The sequence below is a fragment of the Phacochoerus africanus genome, chromosome 15 (assembly GCF_016906955.1).
Source record: "Phacochoerus africanus isolate WHEZ1 chromosome 15, ROS_Pafr_v1, whole genome shotgun sequence".
NCBI lineage: Eukaryota > Metazoa > Chordata > Mammalia > Artiodactyla > Suidae > Phacochoerus > Phacochoerus africanus.
In genome coordinates, this window is record NC_062558.1 from 113,383,913 (window position 1) to 113,402,664 (window position 18,752).

At 42.1% G+C, this 18,752-nt stretch overlaps 1 protein-coding gene across 4 annotated transcripts in view; it reads right to left on the reverse strand.

Annotated features, from left to right (window-relative positions):
* Positions 1-18,442, reverse strand: part of ARMH3 (armadillo like helical domain containing 3) — a 194,417-nt gene extending 175,975 nt beyond the window's left edge. For 3 of the 4 annotated variants that reach the window (XM_047759736.1, XM_047759734.1, XM_047759737.1), the window contains exons 1-4: positions 18,316-18,442; positions 5,509-5,621; positions 2,338-2,394; positions 2,091-2,237 (exon numbers count right to left, since the gene is read on the reverse strand). In XM_047759736.1, coding sequence (XP_047615692.1) covers positions 2,091-2,237; positions 2,338-2,394; positions 5,509-5,610 — 306 coding nt within the window. In that variant the 5' untranslated portion in view covers positions 5,611-5,621; positions 18,316-18,442. Of the gene's footprint in view, positions 1-2,090; positions 2,238-2,337; positions 2,395-5,508; positions 5,622-8,701; positions 8,776-18,315 lie in introns of all 4 variants that reach the window. The other variant, XM_047759735.1, reaches the window with a different exon arrangement.
* Between the last annotated feature and the right edge of the window lie 310 nt (positions 18,443-18,752).

Consider the following 18,752-nt stretch of genomic DNA (forward strand, 5'->3'; position numbering starts at 1 on the left):
AAATTCAGAGTTCCTGTTGTGGCTCAGAGGCTAACGAACCCGACTAGTATCCATGAGGACATGGGTTTGATCCCAGGCCTCAGTCAGTGGGTTAAGGATCCGGCATTGCTGTGAGCTGTAGTGTAGGTCGCAGACACAGCTCAGATTCTGAATTGCTGTGGCAGTGGTGTAGCTCTGATTTGACCCCTAGCCTGGGAACCTCCATATGCCTCAAGTGTGGCCCCCCCCCAAAAAAAGATAAAGACAAAAAAAAAATCTTAAAAATTCATTACAATGTCCTCCACTATTTACCAGTTATATGAGCCTGGACCAATTGGTTAACTTTTCAGTGGCTCAGTTTTTTCATCTATAAAATGGGAATACCCTTTCCAATATGTGATCATACTAGCTCTTTCCATATGGAAGAATTCTCCTTATTTAAATTTAAAAAAGTTACCAAAAAATAAAATGGGAGGAGTTCCCATCATGGTGCAGCTGAAACAAATCCAACTAGGAACCATGAGGTTGCAGGTTCGATCCCCGGCCTCACTCAGTGGGTTAAGGATCCTGTGTTGCCATGAAGTGTGGTGTAGGTCGCAGACATGGCTCGGATCTGGCGTTGCTGTGGCTCCGACGTAGGCTGGCAGCTATAGCTCCCATTTGACCCCCTAGCCTGAGAATTTCCACATGCCCAGGGTGCAGCCCTAAAAAGCAAAAAAATAAAATTAAATGGGAATAATAATAATAGTATTAATGTCATAGAGATGTTGTGGAAAACTATGTGAATTAATACTATAAAGCACTTAGAGTAGTCCCTGGAACTTTGTTAAAATTCCTGGAATAGTGCCTAGAACTTAACTTTGTTAAAAACAAATATCTGCTCAGTGGTTAACAAATCTGACTAGGAACCATGAGGTTGCAGGTTCAATCCCTGGCATTGCTCGGTGGGTTAAGAATCCAGCATTGCTATGAGTTGTGGTGTAAGTCGAATACTCAGCTTGGATCTGGTATTGCTGTGGCTGTGGTGTAGGCCAGCAGCTGTAGCTCCGATTAGATCCTAGCCTGGGAATCTCCATATGCTGTCAGTGCAGCCCTAAAAAGAAAAGAAAAAAAAAAGTCAATAAAATATGGGTCACCGAGTGGTCTAATGTCAGTTTATTTCCACTGAACAATTTATAATTCTTATCCCACACTGAGCCACTGCAATTATAGGAAGTACAGTTTCCAATTTTCGTTTCAACTTTCAATGAGTCCCTACCACTGTGATGCTGAAAATATAGATTTACTGTCCAAAGGTTAACAAAGCTACAGGATAAACATGGTCCTTTTTCTGTGACATCAACCCAAAAGGTAATTTCTATATTCTATAGGTGAGAAAACTGGGGCTCAAAAAGTGATCTAGGAGTTCCCGACACAGCAGAAATGAATCAGACTAGGAACCATGAGGTTGCAGGTTCAATTCCTGGCCTCACTCAGTGGGTTAAGGAACTGGCGTTGCAGTGAGCTGTGGTGTGGGTTGCAGACTCGGCTTGGATCTGGAGTTGCTGTGGCAGTGATGTAGGCCAGCAGCTGTACTCTGATTCAACCCCTAGTCTGGGAATTTCTATATGCCAGGGGTGAGGCCCTAAAAAACAAAAAACAAATAAACAAAAAAAAGTGATCTACCCAATTTCTAGGTTAGAAACTTAAACCCAATCTACTTAACCCTAACCTAACCTAAGAAAGAAAAAAAAAAGAAAACCTCAAACTAAACGCAATTCTAGGTTCCTCAAGTTTCAAAAATGTATTACAGGGAGTTCCCGTCGTGGCGCAGTGGTTAACGAATCCGACTAGGAACCATGAGGTTGTGGGTTCGGTCCCTGCCCTTGCTCAGTGGGTTAACGATCCAGCGTTGCCGTGAGCTGTGGTGTAGGTTGCAGACGCGGCTCGGATCCTGCGTTGCTGTGGCTCTGGCGTAGGCCTGTGGCTACAGCTCCGATTCGACCCCTAGCCTGGGAACCTCCATATGCCTCGGAAGCGGCCCAAGAAATGGCAAAAAGACAAAAAAAAAAAATGTATTACAATTCCTTTCTCCTATTAAATAAGATTTTCCCAGTCTCCCAGCCTTGTACCTGCAATGCATTGACCACTCGAATCGGATGCTCCTCTCCCAGAGCCTGGATGCAGTGTTGAAATAAGCAATTAATATTGTCCTTGATCTTCATTAACTCTTCACCATCAAGAGATTCCAGCTTGCCTTCTAGGTACTCTAAATTCACCTGCCAAGGAAACAATAAGGGCTTGAGTGCATCTTTACTGCAGCACTTGAGAAAGTAATCTCAGTTACCAGGAAAATCCACAGATGCCACCAAGTCTTACCTTCATAAGGAAGAGCTCCTCCCAAAATCGAGGACTGCACTTACTAGGGTCTTCTGTCTAAAACCAGAACATGAGAAGATTCAGTATTTCCAGCTAACACTAAAGCATTAAGATTACATTTGTAAGAGTCACTATTTACAACCACAGGTAACCTTACCTTTCACAATTAACTTTGAAAATGCTTGGTCATTCCAAATTGCTGTAATAGGGAACACTTTTGGGGTTTTTTTCCCCAAATAGAGGACACTGTATATGGATATATATTCCCTGCACCAAAAGTTAAATAGTGGCTCCAAGACTCTCCCTTAAATCTTTCTCTTCTTATCAAGAAGTGAACCTAGCTATTTGAATCAGTCATATTACATTATGTTCCCAATGCATTTGTATGGTGCTCAGTTTTCAAAGCATTCACATACATGAAATACATGTATGGCATAGTGAGCCAGACAGGGTAAATATTACCATTATCCTCCTTTTAGGGAAAAGGATCCACAAGACTTACTCAAGTGCAGGAGCCAGAACCCAGATCATCTAAATTATATAGTGCCATGATTTTTTTATAACATCCTGCTTCTACTTGCCCTCCTGTATGTATTTAGTCCTCTGATCAGAGTCTAATATGCTCTTTTCTTAATTCAAATTGGTTCAAAAATTTAGCCAAATTAAGGTGCTAAAATCCAAATTTTCTTAGCAATAATTTTTAAACAGGGAGTTCCCATTGTGGCTCAACAGGTTACAAATCCAACTAGTATCCGTGAGGATGCAGGTTTGATCCCTGGCCTTGTTCAGTGAGTTAAAGGATCTGGCGTTGCCGCAAGCTGTGGTGTAGGTCGCAGATGTGGCTCAGATCTGGCATTGCTGTGGCTGTGGCATAGGCCAGCACCTGCAGCTCTAATTGGACCCCTAGACTGGGTACTTCCGTATGCTTTGGATGCATCTCTAAAAATACAAAATAAAAAAATTTCAAACAGAAATTCTAGGAAGTGAGAGGCTTCTGGTTAATGAGTGGAATAAGAAAAAGAGAACCCCTACTATACAGGAAGTTGACATAAAACCAGTATAACAATTGCCTGCTATCACTTTACCTTAAATAATTTTTAAAATTACTACCAAGACCTAATAGCTTCATTTGTTACAAGGTCTTGATCAAATAAGAAAATACTATACTAGGAATCGCTTCTGGGTTTTTCATTAAGAATGAAACAAAGAGAGTTCCCATCGTGGCTCAGCAGTAACGAACCCAACTAGGATCCATGAGGACAAGGGTTCAATTTGGCCTCGATCATTAGCATTGCTGTGAGCTGTGGTACAGGTTGCAGACATGGCTCGGATCCCAAGTTGCTGTGGCTATGGCACAGGCTGGCAACTGTAGCTTCAATTCGACCCCTAGCCTGGGAACCTCCATTTGCTGAGGGTGCAGGCCTAAAAAGAGATTCCAAAAAAAAAAAAAAAAGAATGACACAGAGAAGCAGTATTTCTGGCCTCCTAATAAGGTTCTCATTTAGTGAATTCTTTCTATCCCTTTCTCTCAAGTCTTGCTCTCTAAAAGGGGCCAAACATTGACCTTCACACTCTGTAAGGTCATTTTGTTGTCTATATATGAAACAGGGAATTCATGGAGCTGGCATTTCCCATCCTCAAAGCTCACTCAAGCAGGAGTCATATGTATACCAACCTTACTTAACATAGCAAGAGCCCTAATAGGACCCTAATAACTACTCATTTTCTCTGTATAGCCACCTATACTGACCTGTACTGACATAATTCTGTATTAATGTCTGCATATCAAACATTATCTCTAAGGCTTGCCAAGCATTAGATGTTCTACTTGATTTTATTATTTATCCCAGGTCATGTAGCCAAGTTGAACAAGTAAGGATTCTGGAGTCAGACACTAGGGTTCAAATCACACCTTCTAGCTGTGACCACCAATCTTCTCATTATAACATGCTCTTTTATATTGAACATGTAAAAACATAGCCTTTTTGCAGCATTTTTGTCAGATTTAGACCTAATATATGTGGTGAGAAATTTAGAATAATGTCAGGCACATAGTAGGAACTCAAGATATGGTAACTCTTTTACAAGTATTATTCTTTTTACATGTAGTAATTATGACCAGGATTTTAGAAGACAACTACCTTTGCAGGGCATCTAATTACTTAACCTTCCCTGATAGGATATATTTTACCACATGGGCTTGGACCATGGTCAATAAGTAGTTCTGAAGACCCAAAGAAATCCCCAGTCTAGCTGTCACCTCATAGAGTTGGAGGATGAGACAGTCTAAGCAATTGTTCTACACACGAACAATTTGAGATAGAATATAATAGTGAGTCTTTTAAAAGCATCTGAACCATGGAGTGCCCACTGTGGCACAAGGGGATCGGCAGCATCTCTGCAGCACCAGGACACAAGTTCAATCCCTGGTCCAACACAGTGGATTAAAGGATCTGGCAGCTGTGGTGTAGACTGCAACTGTGGCTCGGTTCTGATCCCTGGCCTGGGAATTCCATATGCCAAAGGTGGCCAAAAAATTAAAACAAAAAATCTGAACCACAGAACTCTAGTGGACTTCAAGGGGACATCTAGGACAGAAAGGTCTTCAAGTTAAATTACAAGGAGGGTAAGTCCTAAAGATATTCAGAAAGAAGCTTCTTGAGCATTCCTCCCTCTTTTCCAATTGTTTTAGCCAGCACAAGGCAAAAAGCTAGAAAAACAACATAACAACAATCTTATTAATTAACATAATCTCCTCCATGAGGGAGTTCCCATTGTGGCTCAGCAAATTACAAACAAAACTAGATTCCATGAGCATGTGGGTTCGACCCCTGGCCTCGCTCAGTAGGTTAGGATCTGGCATTGCCATGAGCTATAGTGTAGGTCATAGCTGCAGCTTGGATCCTGTGTTACCACGGTTGTGGCACAGGCTGGTAGCTGCAGCTCTGATTCAAACCCTAGCCTAGGAACTTCTATTTGCCATAGATATGGCCCTAAAAAGCAAAAAAAATAAAAATAATTTCTTCCATGAGACAGCTCACCCTCACCCTTGCTCTCTCTTTCCCCCTCGGAAGAACTAGAAGGTAGCAGGCAGAAGTGAGGTTATTTCTCATTTTGGAACAAGAAACTACGGAGCTGAGCTTTGCAGAATGTCAGGGCTCCAGGCCTTACCATGAAGATCTCATCATACATCAGCACCACTTTTTCCTTCAGTGGTTTTTTGGAGGCTGAAGATTTCCGAAGCAAACCTCCTCGTTTCTCTACCTGTGCCATGATTAGAGAATCTATGAAAAGAAAGCCACAGTTAGTGCTAGAAATGCTCTTTAAGATGTTGGAGAGTCTCTAAAAATAAATAAATAAAAATAAAAAATTAAAATTAAAATTAAAAAAAAAGATGTTGGAGAGTCTCTTGAAATACCTCTCAATGGGAATTTTTTTTAGGAAGAAGAAAAAACAGCCATGTTATAGATCTTGTGCACCTGTCCAATACCCCCTCCTCTGATCAGGTAATTTCAAGGTTTAAATCATTACTTGGCTTACAACACAACACATTTTACATCCTTAAAACATGCCAGTGGACAAGACTTAAAGCAGATCCAAAACCAAGCAGGAAAATGTAACTAGCTCCATCTATAATAGGTCTGGCCATATATTTGAGTTTGATGGAAGGAAGGCTGCAAAGCACACACTGCCCACAGACTGATGGTGAAGTTAAATTTCAAGTATTGATCTAGCTTAGGACCATTAAGGCAGGAAGTGTGCTGCAGACTGATGTGCTCCATTGATTTCCCCAAAGTAAGTAGGTCCTTGTCACTGCAAAGTACTTGGCCTTCACTGCCTCATAAATCACACTGCACTTGACTGTCTTCAGAAATTCCTCTGGAAAGAGACACCTGACAGAAAACAGCAATTAAAAGACCAAAAATTAAATTTCAAAATAACCAAATATAACAACATATTCCTTTCAAACTTAACTATACATTATATATTTCTAACACTATATTGCAGAACAATCCTTAGTGTATTTTTTGAATTCTACATAGAAACAGTTTCATGAATCATGTCCAAATTTTCCCATTTGCTTCAAGGAATTCTCAATTTTTTTTAAGTCAAAACTTGAAATCCCACAGGTCACCATGTGGATTTACACATTCACTCACTACCCAGATTCTTTCTATTGTTGACTAAACTCCTGTCTTTCTCTTAAATCCTAGGCTCTGGTTGTGAAACTTAATCTCACTCAACAGTAGGTAGGGATGGTAGTGAAGAGATTGATTTTACTTCCAGACAAATCCAAAGCATCAAAAAATTAATTTTGTTCAATGATTTTCAAAAATATGCATTATTGAAGTTCCTGTGTGGTGCAGTGGGTTAAGGATCCAGCATTGCTGCAGCTGTGGCACAGGTCACAACTGCAGCACGAGTTCAATGCCTGGCTCAGGAATTTCCATATGCCACAGCTGCAACCAAAAAAACCAAAAGCAAAACATGCACTATCTTTCAAATCCAAATCAAAATTTTGTTTAAGGAAAAGATGCATCCAATAGAATAAAATACTGTATCTCAGACATCATCTTTCTCCAGTACATATAGCCAAAAAGGAGATTCACCTCTGAGTGCTAAAAGAACAGAAAATTTCCTCAACTAGATATTAAGCATCCTTAGCACAGGGACTGTATCTTACACTTTTTCTATAAGCATTTGGCTCTTGGTAAATGCTCAGTGTGTGCTTGTCATTGACTGATTCTAAGTGGGGGGACCGGAAAAGTCCTAGGTCTGAGCTAAAATTTTAGTAACATCCACGTCTACTGAAGCCTCACTAAGCCCTATATTCCTTTATGATCCAGAGAAAACTGAAGGAAAAAATAACAACAACAAAAACAGAAGATTCTTTTGGGCAATTTATACTATATTGATCTCGGCTTTGCCTTAAAGCATGAAATACCGCCTCCATTCAAAACATTCCTGTGTCTTTTAAATAGGTTGTCAAGAGGAAGATGTCCTTATCGGAGGAGAATAAATTGGAAATCAAGAGGATCCTATTAAAATAAATCAAAAGCAATGCAATTCTAAGCTTAGTGGATATAGATCTTGCATGTGCTTGGCTTCAACCAGTTGATTAACAGGAATAGTGGGAACCACAAGTTCCTGGATGTGAAAAGCACATGTTTACAAACTTCTGCCTCTCAGGATTTATAATTAGGTTACAGCTAATCAATGTCCACCCCAAATCTAATAAACTCACTTTCTCTATTTCAAAATCAATACTTTCTAATAAACAAAAGGGAATAGGAGAGGAGGGGAAAACAATTCCAATCCAAAGTACCAAGTTTCCTGAGAAATTAAATTCTTTTCATCACTCTCCTTCCATTTGAAGCAGGGGAAAATTCAACCAAAGGCCTCAACTCATTACTCTCTGTCATCATCACAAGCACATGGAATTTACCACCCAAGCTGTCTGAAATGTGACTGGAAACTGACAACATAAAGCCGCATCCTCCTGCCAGCACTCTACCCATACAGCACAGCAGAGAAGGGTGCTTCTAGGTAGTAGACTGGGAGAAGTGTAGAACTCTTACAAAAAGTCTTTCTGGGGTCCCAGAAATTAAGCCTATGCTCCCAAATTTGAAAGTAAACTGCAATACATCGATAATATGAGAATAATTTGTTTACATCCTCCCAAATGTTTCTCTGGTTTTCACAATCCTCCCCTACTGCAGAGAGAACAGCACCAGCTGAAGAACAGCAAGACATAATGGAACAAGCAAGCAGCAGAAGCAGCAGAACTGAGACCAGAACACAGCTCTCCCAACTAGATGACACTAAGTCGCTATGCTTTTCGGTTTCCTAACAAGTAAAACTAGGGGGAGAGAACTAGATATATCATCTCATGATTCTCTCAGCATCACCAAAATACCACAAACACATAAGGAACAACTAAATATTGTACAGCACCAGTTTAGGCACTAAGGGGTTACAAAGAGGAAAATCAGACCCAGAGCAAATCCTCTAGGAGCTCAAAATCTATTGGCTGAGATGGCATAGAATAACCCACAGCACAAGGCAAATCATGGGAAATAAATAGGGTAAAAGTACAAAGAAAATGCTATGGGACCAGGAGGAAGAGAAAGACGCATTCTATGTCTATGCTATAACTTCTTTTGACCCAGGTTTTTAAATCCTTCCAGCAAAGAAGCAGACAGAGCAAGGCCACAGAAATCCCACAGAAAAGGCATCTTAAGCTTTAATACAGTTTCTCAAAAATAAGATATAATAGACGAAGTATGAAAAAGAATCAGGCAACTTTTTAATACTAATTTCCCCTACCACCAAACAGGAATGGCTTCAATTCCCCCCAACTCACTGGTAAATCAATGAAGTCTTTCATTCCTAAACCTCAGCTTCTGCTGGTCCCATGACCTACAGCACAACTTCTCTCTGAAAGATGCAAGTCATACAACATTTTAAGAACTATATCTCTAAGTAATTCAGCCACACACTTCTTAAATGCACATCACTTCACATCATTATAGGATAGTCAAATATCAAGATGTTAAAACTTAAAGCCAAACATTTCCAGGCTATAGTATGTAATGAATGCTAGCTACACTCAACCAGTTATTTACTTTATTGTCTTCCTGAGCACAATACATGCCAACTCAAGTATCAGAAAATTAATGTAATAGAAATTCACTCTGATTTCCAGAGTTACCAGTTAATCTATCAAAAGTCTTGGTATTATATCTATATGAGATGATGAAGGTTAACTAAATCTCTTGAAGTAATACTTTCACATTATATGTAAATCAAACCATCATGTTGTACACCTTAAGTTTATACACTAATGTATGTCAATTATTTCCCAATAAAATTGGAAAAGAATCAAAATGACAAAAGTCTTAAGTTTTGGTCCCGATTTTTTTTTTTTGGCCATGCCCACATCATGTGGAAGTTCCTGGACCAGGGACCAAACCCATGCTACAACAGCAACCCAGGCCACTGCGATGACAATACCAGATCCTTGACCTGCTGAGCCACAAGAGAATTCCCCAATTCATATAAACTCATTCTATAACCTTAAGTTTCCTTTGCCTTCCTGGGCTTCAATTTGCCAATCTGTAAAAAGAAACCATGGCAAGGATGTGCAAAAAAGGGAACACTTGTACACTGTTAGTGGGAATGTAAATTGGTACAAACATTACGGAAAACAGTACAGAGGTTCCTTAAATATTAAAAATAAAACTATCATGTGATCCAGCAATTCCACTTCTGCATATATGTCCAAAGGAAATAAAGTCACTACATTGAAGAGATACGGCACCCTCATGTTCACTGCAGCACCATTTACAATAACTAAAACACAGAAATTACCTAAGTGTCCATCAATGAGCAAATGGATAAAGAAAACACACTACATGCACACAAAAGAATATTTTTCAGACATAAAAAAAGGAAATCCTTGGAGTTCCCATCGTGGTTCAGTGGTTAGGGAACCCAACTAGCATCTGTGAGGATGCAGCTTTGATCCCTGTCCTCAACGAGTGGGTTAAGGATCCAGCATTGCCATGAGCTGTGGTGTAGGTCGGATCTGGCTCGGATATGGCATTGCTGTGGCTGTGGTGTAAGCTGGCATCTATAGCTCCAATTAAAAAAAAACAAAACAAAAAACAAAACAAACAAAAAAGGAAATCCTGCCATTTGCAACAAGATGGATTAATCTTGAAGTCATTATGCTAAGTGAAATAAGTCAAAGACAAATATTGTATGATCTCACTTATATGTGGAATCTAAAAAAGCCAAATACATAGAAATAGATTAGATTGGTGGTTGCCAGGGGCTGGGGGATGAGGCAAATGAAGAGATGTTGGTCAAAGGGTATAAACTTCCAGTTACAAGACAAGAAAGTTTTGGGGATCAATGTACAACACAGTGACTACAGTTAATAAAACTGTGTTACACATCTGAAAGTTGTTTAGATTAAATCTTAAATCTTCTCATCACATAAAAAGTAACTACATGAGATAATGAATATATTAACTAACTTTATTGTGGTAATCATTTCACAACAAATATGTATATCAATCATCGTACTGTACACCTTGAAGTTACACAATGTTATATTTTGATTACATCTCAATACATTGGAGGAAGGCATGGAACAGCTCTCTGTAGGCTTCCAATGTAATGGAATGGTCTGGGGTTCTAGATTCATACTTGTAATGGACTATTAGCAAGGAATCTCCAAAACAATAGTGTAGGTATATGCTGGGGTAAACATCCCAAAACATATCAACCTGCATATTAAGAAAAGAAAAAAGAGGAGTTCCAGCTGTGGCTCAGCAGTAACTAACCTGACTAGTACCCATGAGGATACGGATTTGATCCCTGGCCCCACTCGGTGGGATATGGCATTGTTGTGAGCTGTGGTGTGGGTCACAGACAAGGCTTGGATCTGGCATTGCTGTGGCTGTGTCGCAGGCCAGCAGTTATAGCTCAAATTAGACCCCTAGCCTGGGAACTTCATATGCCACAGGTGTGCCCCTAAAAAAGAAAAAGGAAAAGAGAAAGAAAAAAGGAAGGAGGAAAAAAGAAAAATGAATAAAAGTAAAGTAAAATGAATAAAAGGCCTCTATAAGAAGTGAATATGTGCACTGACATGAGAACAACAGGAAGAAAGCAGTCATATGAAAATCCTGGGGAAAGAGTTCCAGACAGAGGCAACAGCAAATGCAAGGGCTCCAAGATTTGAACACACTTGGCATGTTCGACAAACAGAAATGCCAGAGTGGGAGTTTCCATTTGGCTCAGCGGGTGTGGCCCTAAAAAAATTAGAAAGGCCAGAGTGCCTAGAGTATAAACATTCTCTTTTTGAAATGTTTTATAAAGTTTATTGGAGTATTGGTGTGAGGTTTTTTGGTTTTTTGTTGTGGTGGTGTTGGTTTTAGGGCCATATATGGAAGTTTCCAGGCTAAGGGTCTAATAAGAGCTGCAGCTGCCAGCCACAGCCACACCAGATCTAAGCTACATCTGCGACCACCACCACAGCTCATGGCAGCACCATATCCTTAACCCACTGAGCAAGGCGAGGGATGAAACCCACCTCCTCATGGAACTGGTCGGGTTTGTTTCCGCTGATCCACAATGGGAACTCCTATGTGAGTTTTTTAAATACATAGAGAACTCAAATGTCCATCAGCAGTAGAATGGGAAAATTATATTTTATATTTATATATATAATATATACAATAGAATTTACACAGAAATTTAAAAGAACAAATTATTGGAGTTCCCATTGTGGCTCAGGGGTTAACAAACCTGACTAGTATCCATGAGGACATGGGTTCGACCCCTGGCCTTGCTCAGTGGGTTAAAGATACAGCATTGCCATACGCTGTGGTGTAGGCTGCAGAGGCGGCTCAGATCTGGCATTGCTGTGGTTGTGGTTTTTTGCAGGACAGTGGCTACAGCTCCAATTAGACCCCTAGCCTTGGAATTTCCATATGCCTCGGGTATGGCCCTAAAAAGACAAAAAAAAATTAAAAATAAAACAAATTATTGAAACAACATTGATAAATTGAATAAATGTCGGAAAAAAAAAAGTCTGAAAGAAAAGCGTACAGGAGTTCTCTTGTGGCGCAGCAGGCTAAGGATCTGGCTCTGTTACCACAGTGGCTCGGGTTGCTGCTGTGATACAGGTATGATCCCTGGCCTGGGAACTTCCACATGCCATGGCCGCGACCAGAAAAGAAAAGAGCACAAACTAATGATTCAACTTATGAAATTCAAAAAGGCAAAATTAGTCTACGGTGATAGAGATCAGAATAGTGGTCACCGTGGGTGGGAGATGAGTAGGAAGGAGCATAAGGAAGCCTTTTGAGGTAACAGAAACGTGCTCTATCTTAATCTGAGTGGTGTCACACAAATATGTACATGTGTAAAAGCATTATCAAGTCGCATACTTCACATTATGTACGCTATTCCTCAATCTAAAGTAATATGTGCGCTTATATATGAAAATTTAACAGTACCCATGCAGAACACTAGAACAAAGGCTAGCAGGGACCCTAACTTGTATATACAAGACACTGATCTAAAAGCTTGGATAGGAGTTCCCATCATGGCGCAGAGGAAACGAATCTGACTAGGAACCATGAGGTTGTGGGCTCGATCCCTGACCTTGCTCAGTGGGTTAAGGATCCAGTGTTGCCATGAGCTGTGTGTAGATCGCAGATGTGGCTCGGATCCTGAGCTGCTATGGCTCTGGTGTAGGCCAGCAGCTGTAGCTCCAATTGGACCCCCAGTCTGGGAACCTCCATATGCCGCGGTCACAGCCCTGAAAAGACCAAAAAAAAGAGAGAGAGAGAGAAATAAAAGCTTGGATAGAAACTCCCAAGATTAGACAATTTTAATAATCATCACAATCAGTGGTTCTCAACTGGGGCAATTTTGCCTCCCAGGGGACATTTGTCAATGCCTGGAGACGTTTTTGGTTGTCACAACTGGGAGGGGGAGTTCCCACTGTGGCTCAGAGGTAACGAACCATGAGCATGTGGGTTCAATCCTTGGCCTACTCAGTGGGTCAAGGATCCAGTGTTGCCATGAGCTGTGGTCTAGGTTGCAGATGCAGCTTGGGTCTAGCATTGCTGTGGCTGTGGCGTAGACCAATGGCTACAGCTCCGATTAGACCCCTAGCCTGGGAACCTCCATATGCCAAGGGTGCAGCCCTAAAAAGTACAAACTACAAAAAAAAAAAGAGAGAGAGAGAAAGAGAGAGAATGCAAGACATTTCCACTCCAAATCCCAACCCTTCATTTCTCAAACTAGCTCCTAACATGCCTCTTTCTTTCTGAAGGCCCCCTAGGATTTAGCTTACTTGCTAGGTTCATATCCTGCTGCTCCACATGACCCCTTGCCACACCTTCTTGCAGTGGCAGTGTGACACAGGTTCTCCCAATTCCACTCAGATATTCTAAAACCAGAACACCTTTCTATTTTATTGAATTGCTTATTGTTAGTCATTCCAAGTCTTTTATACCTCCAAAACGAAAACAGAGTGAGGCCCACATTTTTTTTTTCTTTTTAGGGCTGCACCTGCGGCATATGGAAGTTCCCAGGCTAGGGGTCAAATCAGAGATGCAGCTGCCGGCCTACACCACAGCCACGCCAAATCCAAGCTGCGTCTGTGACCTATACCACAGCTCACAGCAACACCAGATCCTTAACCCACTGAGCAAGGCCAAGGATCAAACCCCTGTCCTCGTGGATACTAGTCAGGTTCATTACCGCTGAGCTACAACAGGAATTCCTTTTTTTTTTTTTTTTAAATGAGAGTTGGAACATTTATCTCAGATTCTCTGTTTTTTGTTTTGTTTTGTTTTTGTATTTTTTTTCCTTTTGCCACACAGGCAGTATATGGAAGTTCCTGGGCCAGGGATCGAACCCACGCCATATATCAGCAACCAGAGCCACAGCAGGGAGAACGCAGGAGTCTCAACCTGCTGGGCCATCAAAGAATCCCAAGGCCCGATTTTTGAAGCCACCTTTTTAAACTCCCTTCATAGAGAGTTCCAGGAAAGGCCACCATTCTCTTGCTCTATCACTTTTCTTTTTTTAATGACTGGGGATGGAATTCATCACTCATTCCTCCAAATCTTTCAGAGCACAGTCTCCCATTCAAAGTGGTATATGATAATAAATAACACTACTGAGTACTCACTACATACTTGGCACTGTTTTAAGTGCTTTAAATATACTGTATTTAATCCTTGCAATAAGCAGATGAAGTAGGTACCCACAATTTCACAATGAGGATTTTATTTTGCCCAAAGTAACAGATAGTAAGTGGTAAGCCACTAAATCTCTCTCTTTCATAGACCTTCTCCCTATGAGAATATCCCATTAATGCAAAAATCACATGCTAACGAGTAGAACATTGAAAATCTGGATTCAGTTAAAGTTCTATGGAAATTCCAAACTGATATCCATAATATCAACACTCCCATTTTATCCAAGAAAAGTCAGTCAACTGAAGACATCACCTGACAAGCATCATCCCTATTTTCTACATGCTAGGACAGAATCAGCCTGATTCAATGAAAAGCACATGAGCCACTACGGGGCAGCCCTCTGGACAGTGCACAAAGTGGATGTTTAACCTACACTTGAAAGTGGAATTAACTCAGGGACTTTCACAAGACTAAGCAGCAAGTGGCAAAATCAGGATTTCCCCAATCTCTACTCTGGAAAGCAGCCATAGTCTGTACCTATTAGAAGTAAAGTAGCTTCACAGAAGAGAATTCAATCTGGTCCCATCAGAACCCACTGAGTCCGACTACTTTCAAAAACTAGTAACACACGGAGTTCCCATCATGGCGCAGTGGAAACAAACCCAAATAGGAACCATGAGGTTGCCGGTTCAATCCCCGGCCTCACTTAGTGGGTTAAGGATCTGGCGTTGCCATGAATTGTGGTGTAGGTCGCAGACGGCTCGGATCCTGCGTTGCTGTGGCTGTGGCCAGCAGCTACAGCTCCAATTAGACCCCTAGCCTGGGAACCTCCATATGCCGCAGGTGCAGCCCTAAAAAGCAAAAACAAAAAATCCCAAAAAAACTAGTAATACAGATGAAGAGGTTTAAATAAACATGACTATTGCAGGTTCCCTTTCAAATGATTTTACACAAGAAGGAATGCACTTGCACCTTCAAAAGGAGGAACCAACTTCAAATTGACAGGATTTCAGGAAACTCTGATTGAAAAATCACATTTTTCTGACATCTCCCCAAATGAGAATTCACTGTAAGATCCTCTTCTCAATGAGCAGCAGCCTCTTGTAAATTAATACCGTCTATCTCCTGCTCAAGACCTAAATTTCCTCAAGCAGCACGTCACTCATGTCCTCTTCATTTTCCTTTCCTGTTGAACCATACAAGCCTCATGAATATCACCTAAGTATAAGACAGACTCCCGTAATCTTAAGGAAAGCCCAAAAGGTAACTGCAACCTGGCAAAGTAACTTGATTCCTTGCTAGATTAATAACTAACATTTATTGAGATCTTATAATAACATGGGCATAGTATAAGGGGAAAAAAAGAACACAAAATTATTGAGTTATGGCCCCTGCCTTGAGAAGCTCTCTCTTAAGTGGAAGAAGAGCATATTCTAATATTTCCTTTTAAAGAAATAGAATAGGAGTTCCCGTCATGGCGCAGTGGTTAACGAATCCGACTAGGAACCATGAGGTTGCGGGTTCCGTCCCTGCCCTTGCTCAGTGGGTTAACGATCCGGCGTTGCCGTGAGCTGTGGTGTAGGTTGCAGACGCGGCTCGGATCCTGCGTTGCTGTGGCTCTGGCGTAGGCCGGTGGCTACAGCTCCGATTCAACCCCTAGCCTGGGAACCTCCATATGCCGCGTGAGCGGCCCAAGAAACAGCAACAACAACAAAAGACAAAAAAAAAAAAAGAAGAAAGAAATAGAATAAAGCTTATTTTCCCTGGATTTTCTTCATATACGTCCTCACTCACTCCAAGCTATATCAAGTTCACCAGGCCTCCCTGTTTTGAGCTGCCTGCTAACATCTCCATGCGCACATCCCACAATCAACTTAATCTCAGCACAGCAGACTACCTCCCTTACACTTCTTTCTATAGCCACCCAACCTTTAAAAAAATCTGCTCTACTTTTTAAAATCCATGTCCTGGTCAATGAAATTCCCATTTACCCATTTTTTTCAAATTAGAAAGCTTACCCCACTGTGTCTCTCCAAAAAGTCACCAAGTCCTATTGCAATTATCTTAGAAGTATTTCTAAAATCCATTATTCAGACTCTCAGTCAACTGCAACAACTCTAATTGGTCTCACTGCCTCATTTCCTTTACTTATTTTATTTATTTATTTATTTTGGCCTGTCCTGGGCCAGGGACTGAACCCAAACCACAGCAGTGACTTGAGCCATGCCTGTCCTTAACCCACTGCACCCCAAGCAAACTCAATTTCTCATTACTTTAATCTACATTTCTGTCACTCACTAACATAAAAAGCTCCAGTGGCTCCCTACTCTCTTTTCATTCTCACCTCCTGACAGTTCCTCCACACACATGTCCTGTTTCAGACAAATTTCTGACACTTATGTCATTTTTCCCCCTCACTTTCACCATGCTTTTACTCATGCTGTTCTCTCCAGCTAGAATGCCTTTCCTTTCTTGTGCAAGCTCCTCATCTTCCGACACCCAACTCAAGGATCTTCACCCTGTAAAGATTTCCCTGACTCTCCAGGCAATGGTAATATTTCCTTCACACCTATAAACTCTTTTAAATGGATATATAACACACAGCACTACAGTTTTCATATGAATATGTCTAATTTTTTTTTTTTTTTGGCTGCACTTGCAGCACACAGAAGTTCCTGAGCCAGGTATCGAACCCAAGCCACAGTAGTGACAACATTGATAGATTAACCACTAGGCCACCAAGGAACTCCTCTTGATGTTCTTGAGAAAAGATACTCATGTTTCCAACCCCAGCACCAGTTATATATAGTAAGTGCTCAATAAATGTGTGTTGAATAAACAGTTCACCCTCATATATCCTGGGTCAATTTGTTATTTGGTTATTTTCCCAAATTTTATGGGTTCTTGAACTTGAGTCTGTATAAAAGTCCAGCTTTCGGGGTTCCCGCTATGGGACAACGGGAAGGGCAGTGTCTTGGGAGCTCTGGGTCGCAGGTTTGATCCCCAGCTGGGCACACTGGGTGAAGGAGCTGGCATTACAGCAGCTGTGACTGGGGCGCAGGTTTGATCCTGGCCCGGGAACTCCATATGCCACAGGGTGGCCAAAAAAAAAGATTCCAAGTTTCATAACTGTTTTGAGTTTTCAACAAGTTTTTCATCAGCAGCATCATTATTATTCAAATGCTAAACAAGCAAATGAATTATAATGCATAAACACCCAATGAAAATACCTTAGAGGCTACCCTATTCACTAAGGAAAGAATGAGAGTTTCCCTTCACAATCCTAACAAGATGGATCCGCCTTTCTCTAGCGGATCTAATATCTAGGAAAGCCTTCACATAGGAAGTACTGTGCACACAAGACCAACTGAAGGCAAAACAATTTCAGTTAACTGTGCTAAGTTAAGAGCAGGAACACAAATCCTATTTGCCCTGGTTTACAAAGTCAGTGAGCAGACAGAATACAAAGAAACAGCTCTCACTAGGCTCAAAACTTTTTCTGGAAAGGAAGAACTGAGAAGGGTCAGATATCCACATTTACTTGGGCCTTCCCAAGTTTCTGCTTCCCCATGAGAGGCAGCACTCCTCAGCTTCTGATAGTTTTTTTCTCCTGTTTCTTTCCTACACCTGCCTAGGAAGAGGTTCGTTTCCTAGGCTCACACCAAATAACACACTGAAAACACAGTAGCTTCAGTGATTGGGTATAAAAGGTGGGCTGAAGCCGGTGGTCGAGACTGTAGAAAAGAACAGGATGGGGCCCTTTCGGGACACCTGAAGACTTGGGGCAGATCTTCTTTGAGGTCTTACTCCAAGTCTCACCCCTGGACCCGTCTGGGCTTAAGGCCACCCTGGGGTGGGAACTAGCTGGTGGAGGGCTCTCCAAGGTAGCCTAAGGAGTCGGGGTCAGCCTCGGGCTGGGGTCAAAGGTCAGCGCTTCGGCTGCCAGGCGGGCCCAGCAGGGACCCAGAGCGGGAGGGACGTGACTGGTACCGGAGAGTTAAAGGGACCGGCCGCTGGAAGAGCTAGTCGCTTCTCTTTCCGCTCCGTCGCCCTGGGCCCAGCCTCCTAGCCGCACGCAGCCTCGGCCCGCCTCAGCAGCTGTCCTCCCTCCCTCTCCCCCCGTCACCCCCGTCGTCCCTTAGGCGAGCACAGGCCCCGCCCCCCCAGGGCAGCCTCAGGGCCAAGGCCTGGTATGGCTGCACCAAAAGAGGGTGGCCAGGTTCGGAGACCGGCCCGAGCGCGCGCCGCTTACCGAGCCCCTGGCTCCACCTCCACCACCCGCGCCGCTCCCGGGCCCGCTCGCTCCCGACGCCACCGACGCCGCCGCAGCTCCGGCCTCACGGACGCGTTCCCGACCTCCCCCAACCCTTCCCCCGGCCCGCTGTGCGCCACCGGGTCCTAAAGCCTGACGCATGACAGGTAGCCCGCGCCTGCGGCCTGAGGCTGGCTGGAACCACGACTCCCAGCAAGCATCACAAAGACTACGACTCCCGAAATGCACCGCGAGTAAGGAATTAGAAACATTATCAAGGGTCCGCTGGCTGCAAGTAGAATTAGCCGTAACGCAACATTGTAAATCAACTATAATCCAACATAAAATAAATCAACTATAATCCAACATAAAGTAAAAATTGAATTAAAAATAGAAAGTGTTGCTAAGTAATAATAATAAATAAATGAATAACTACC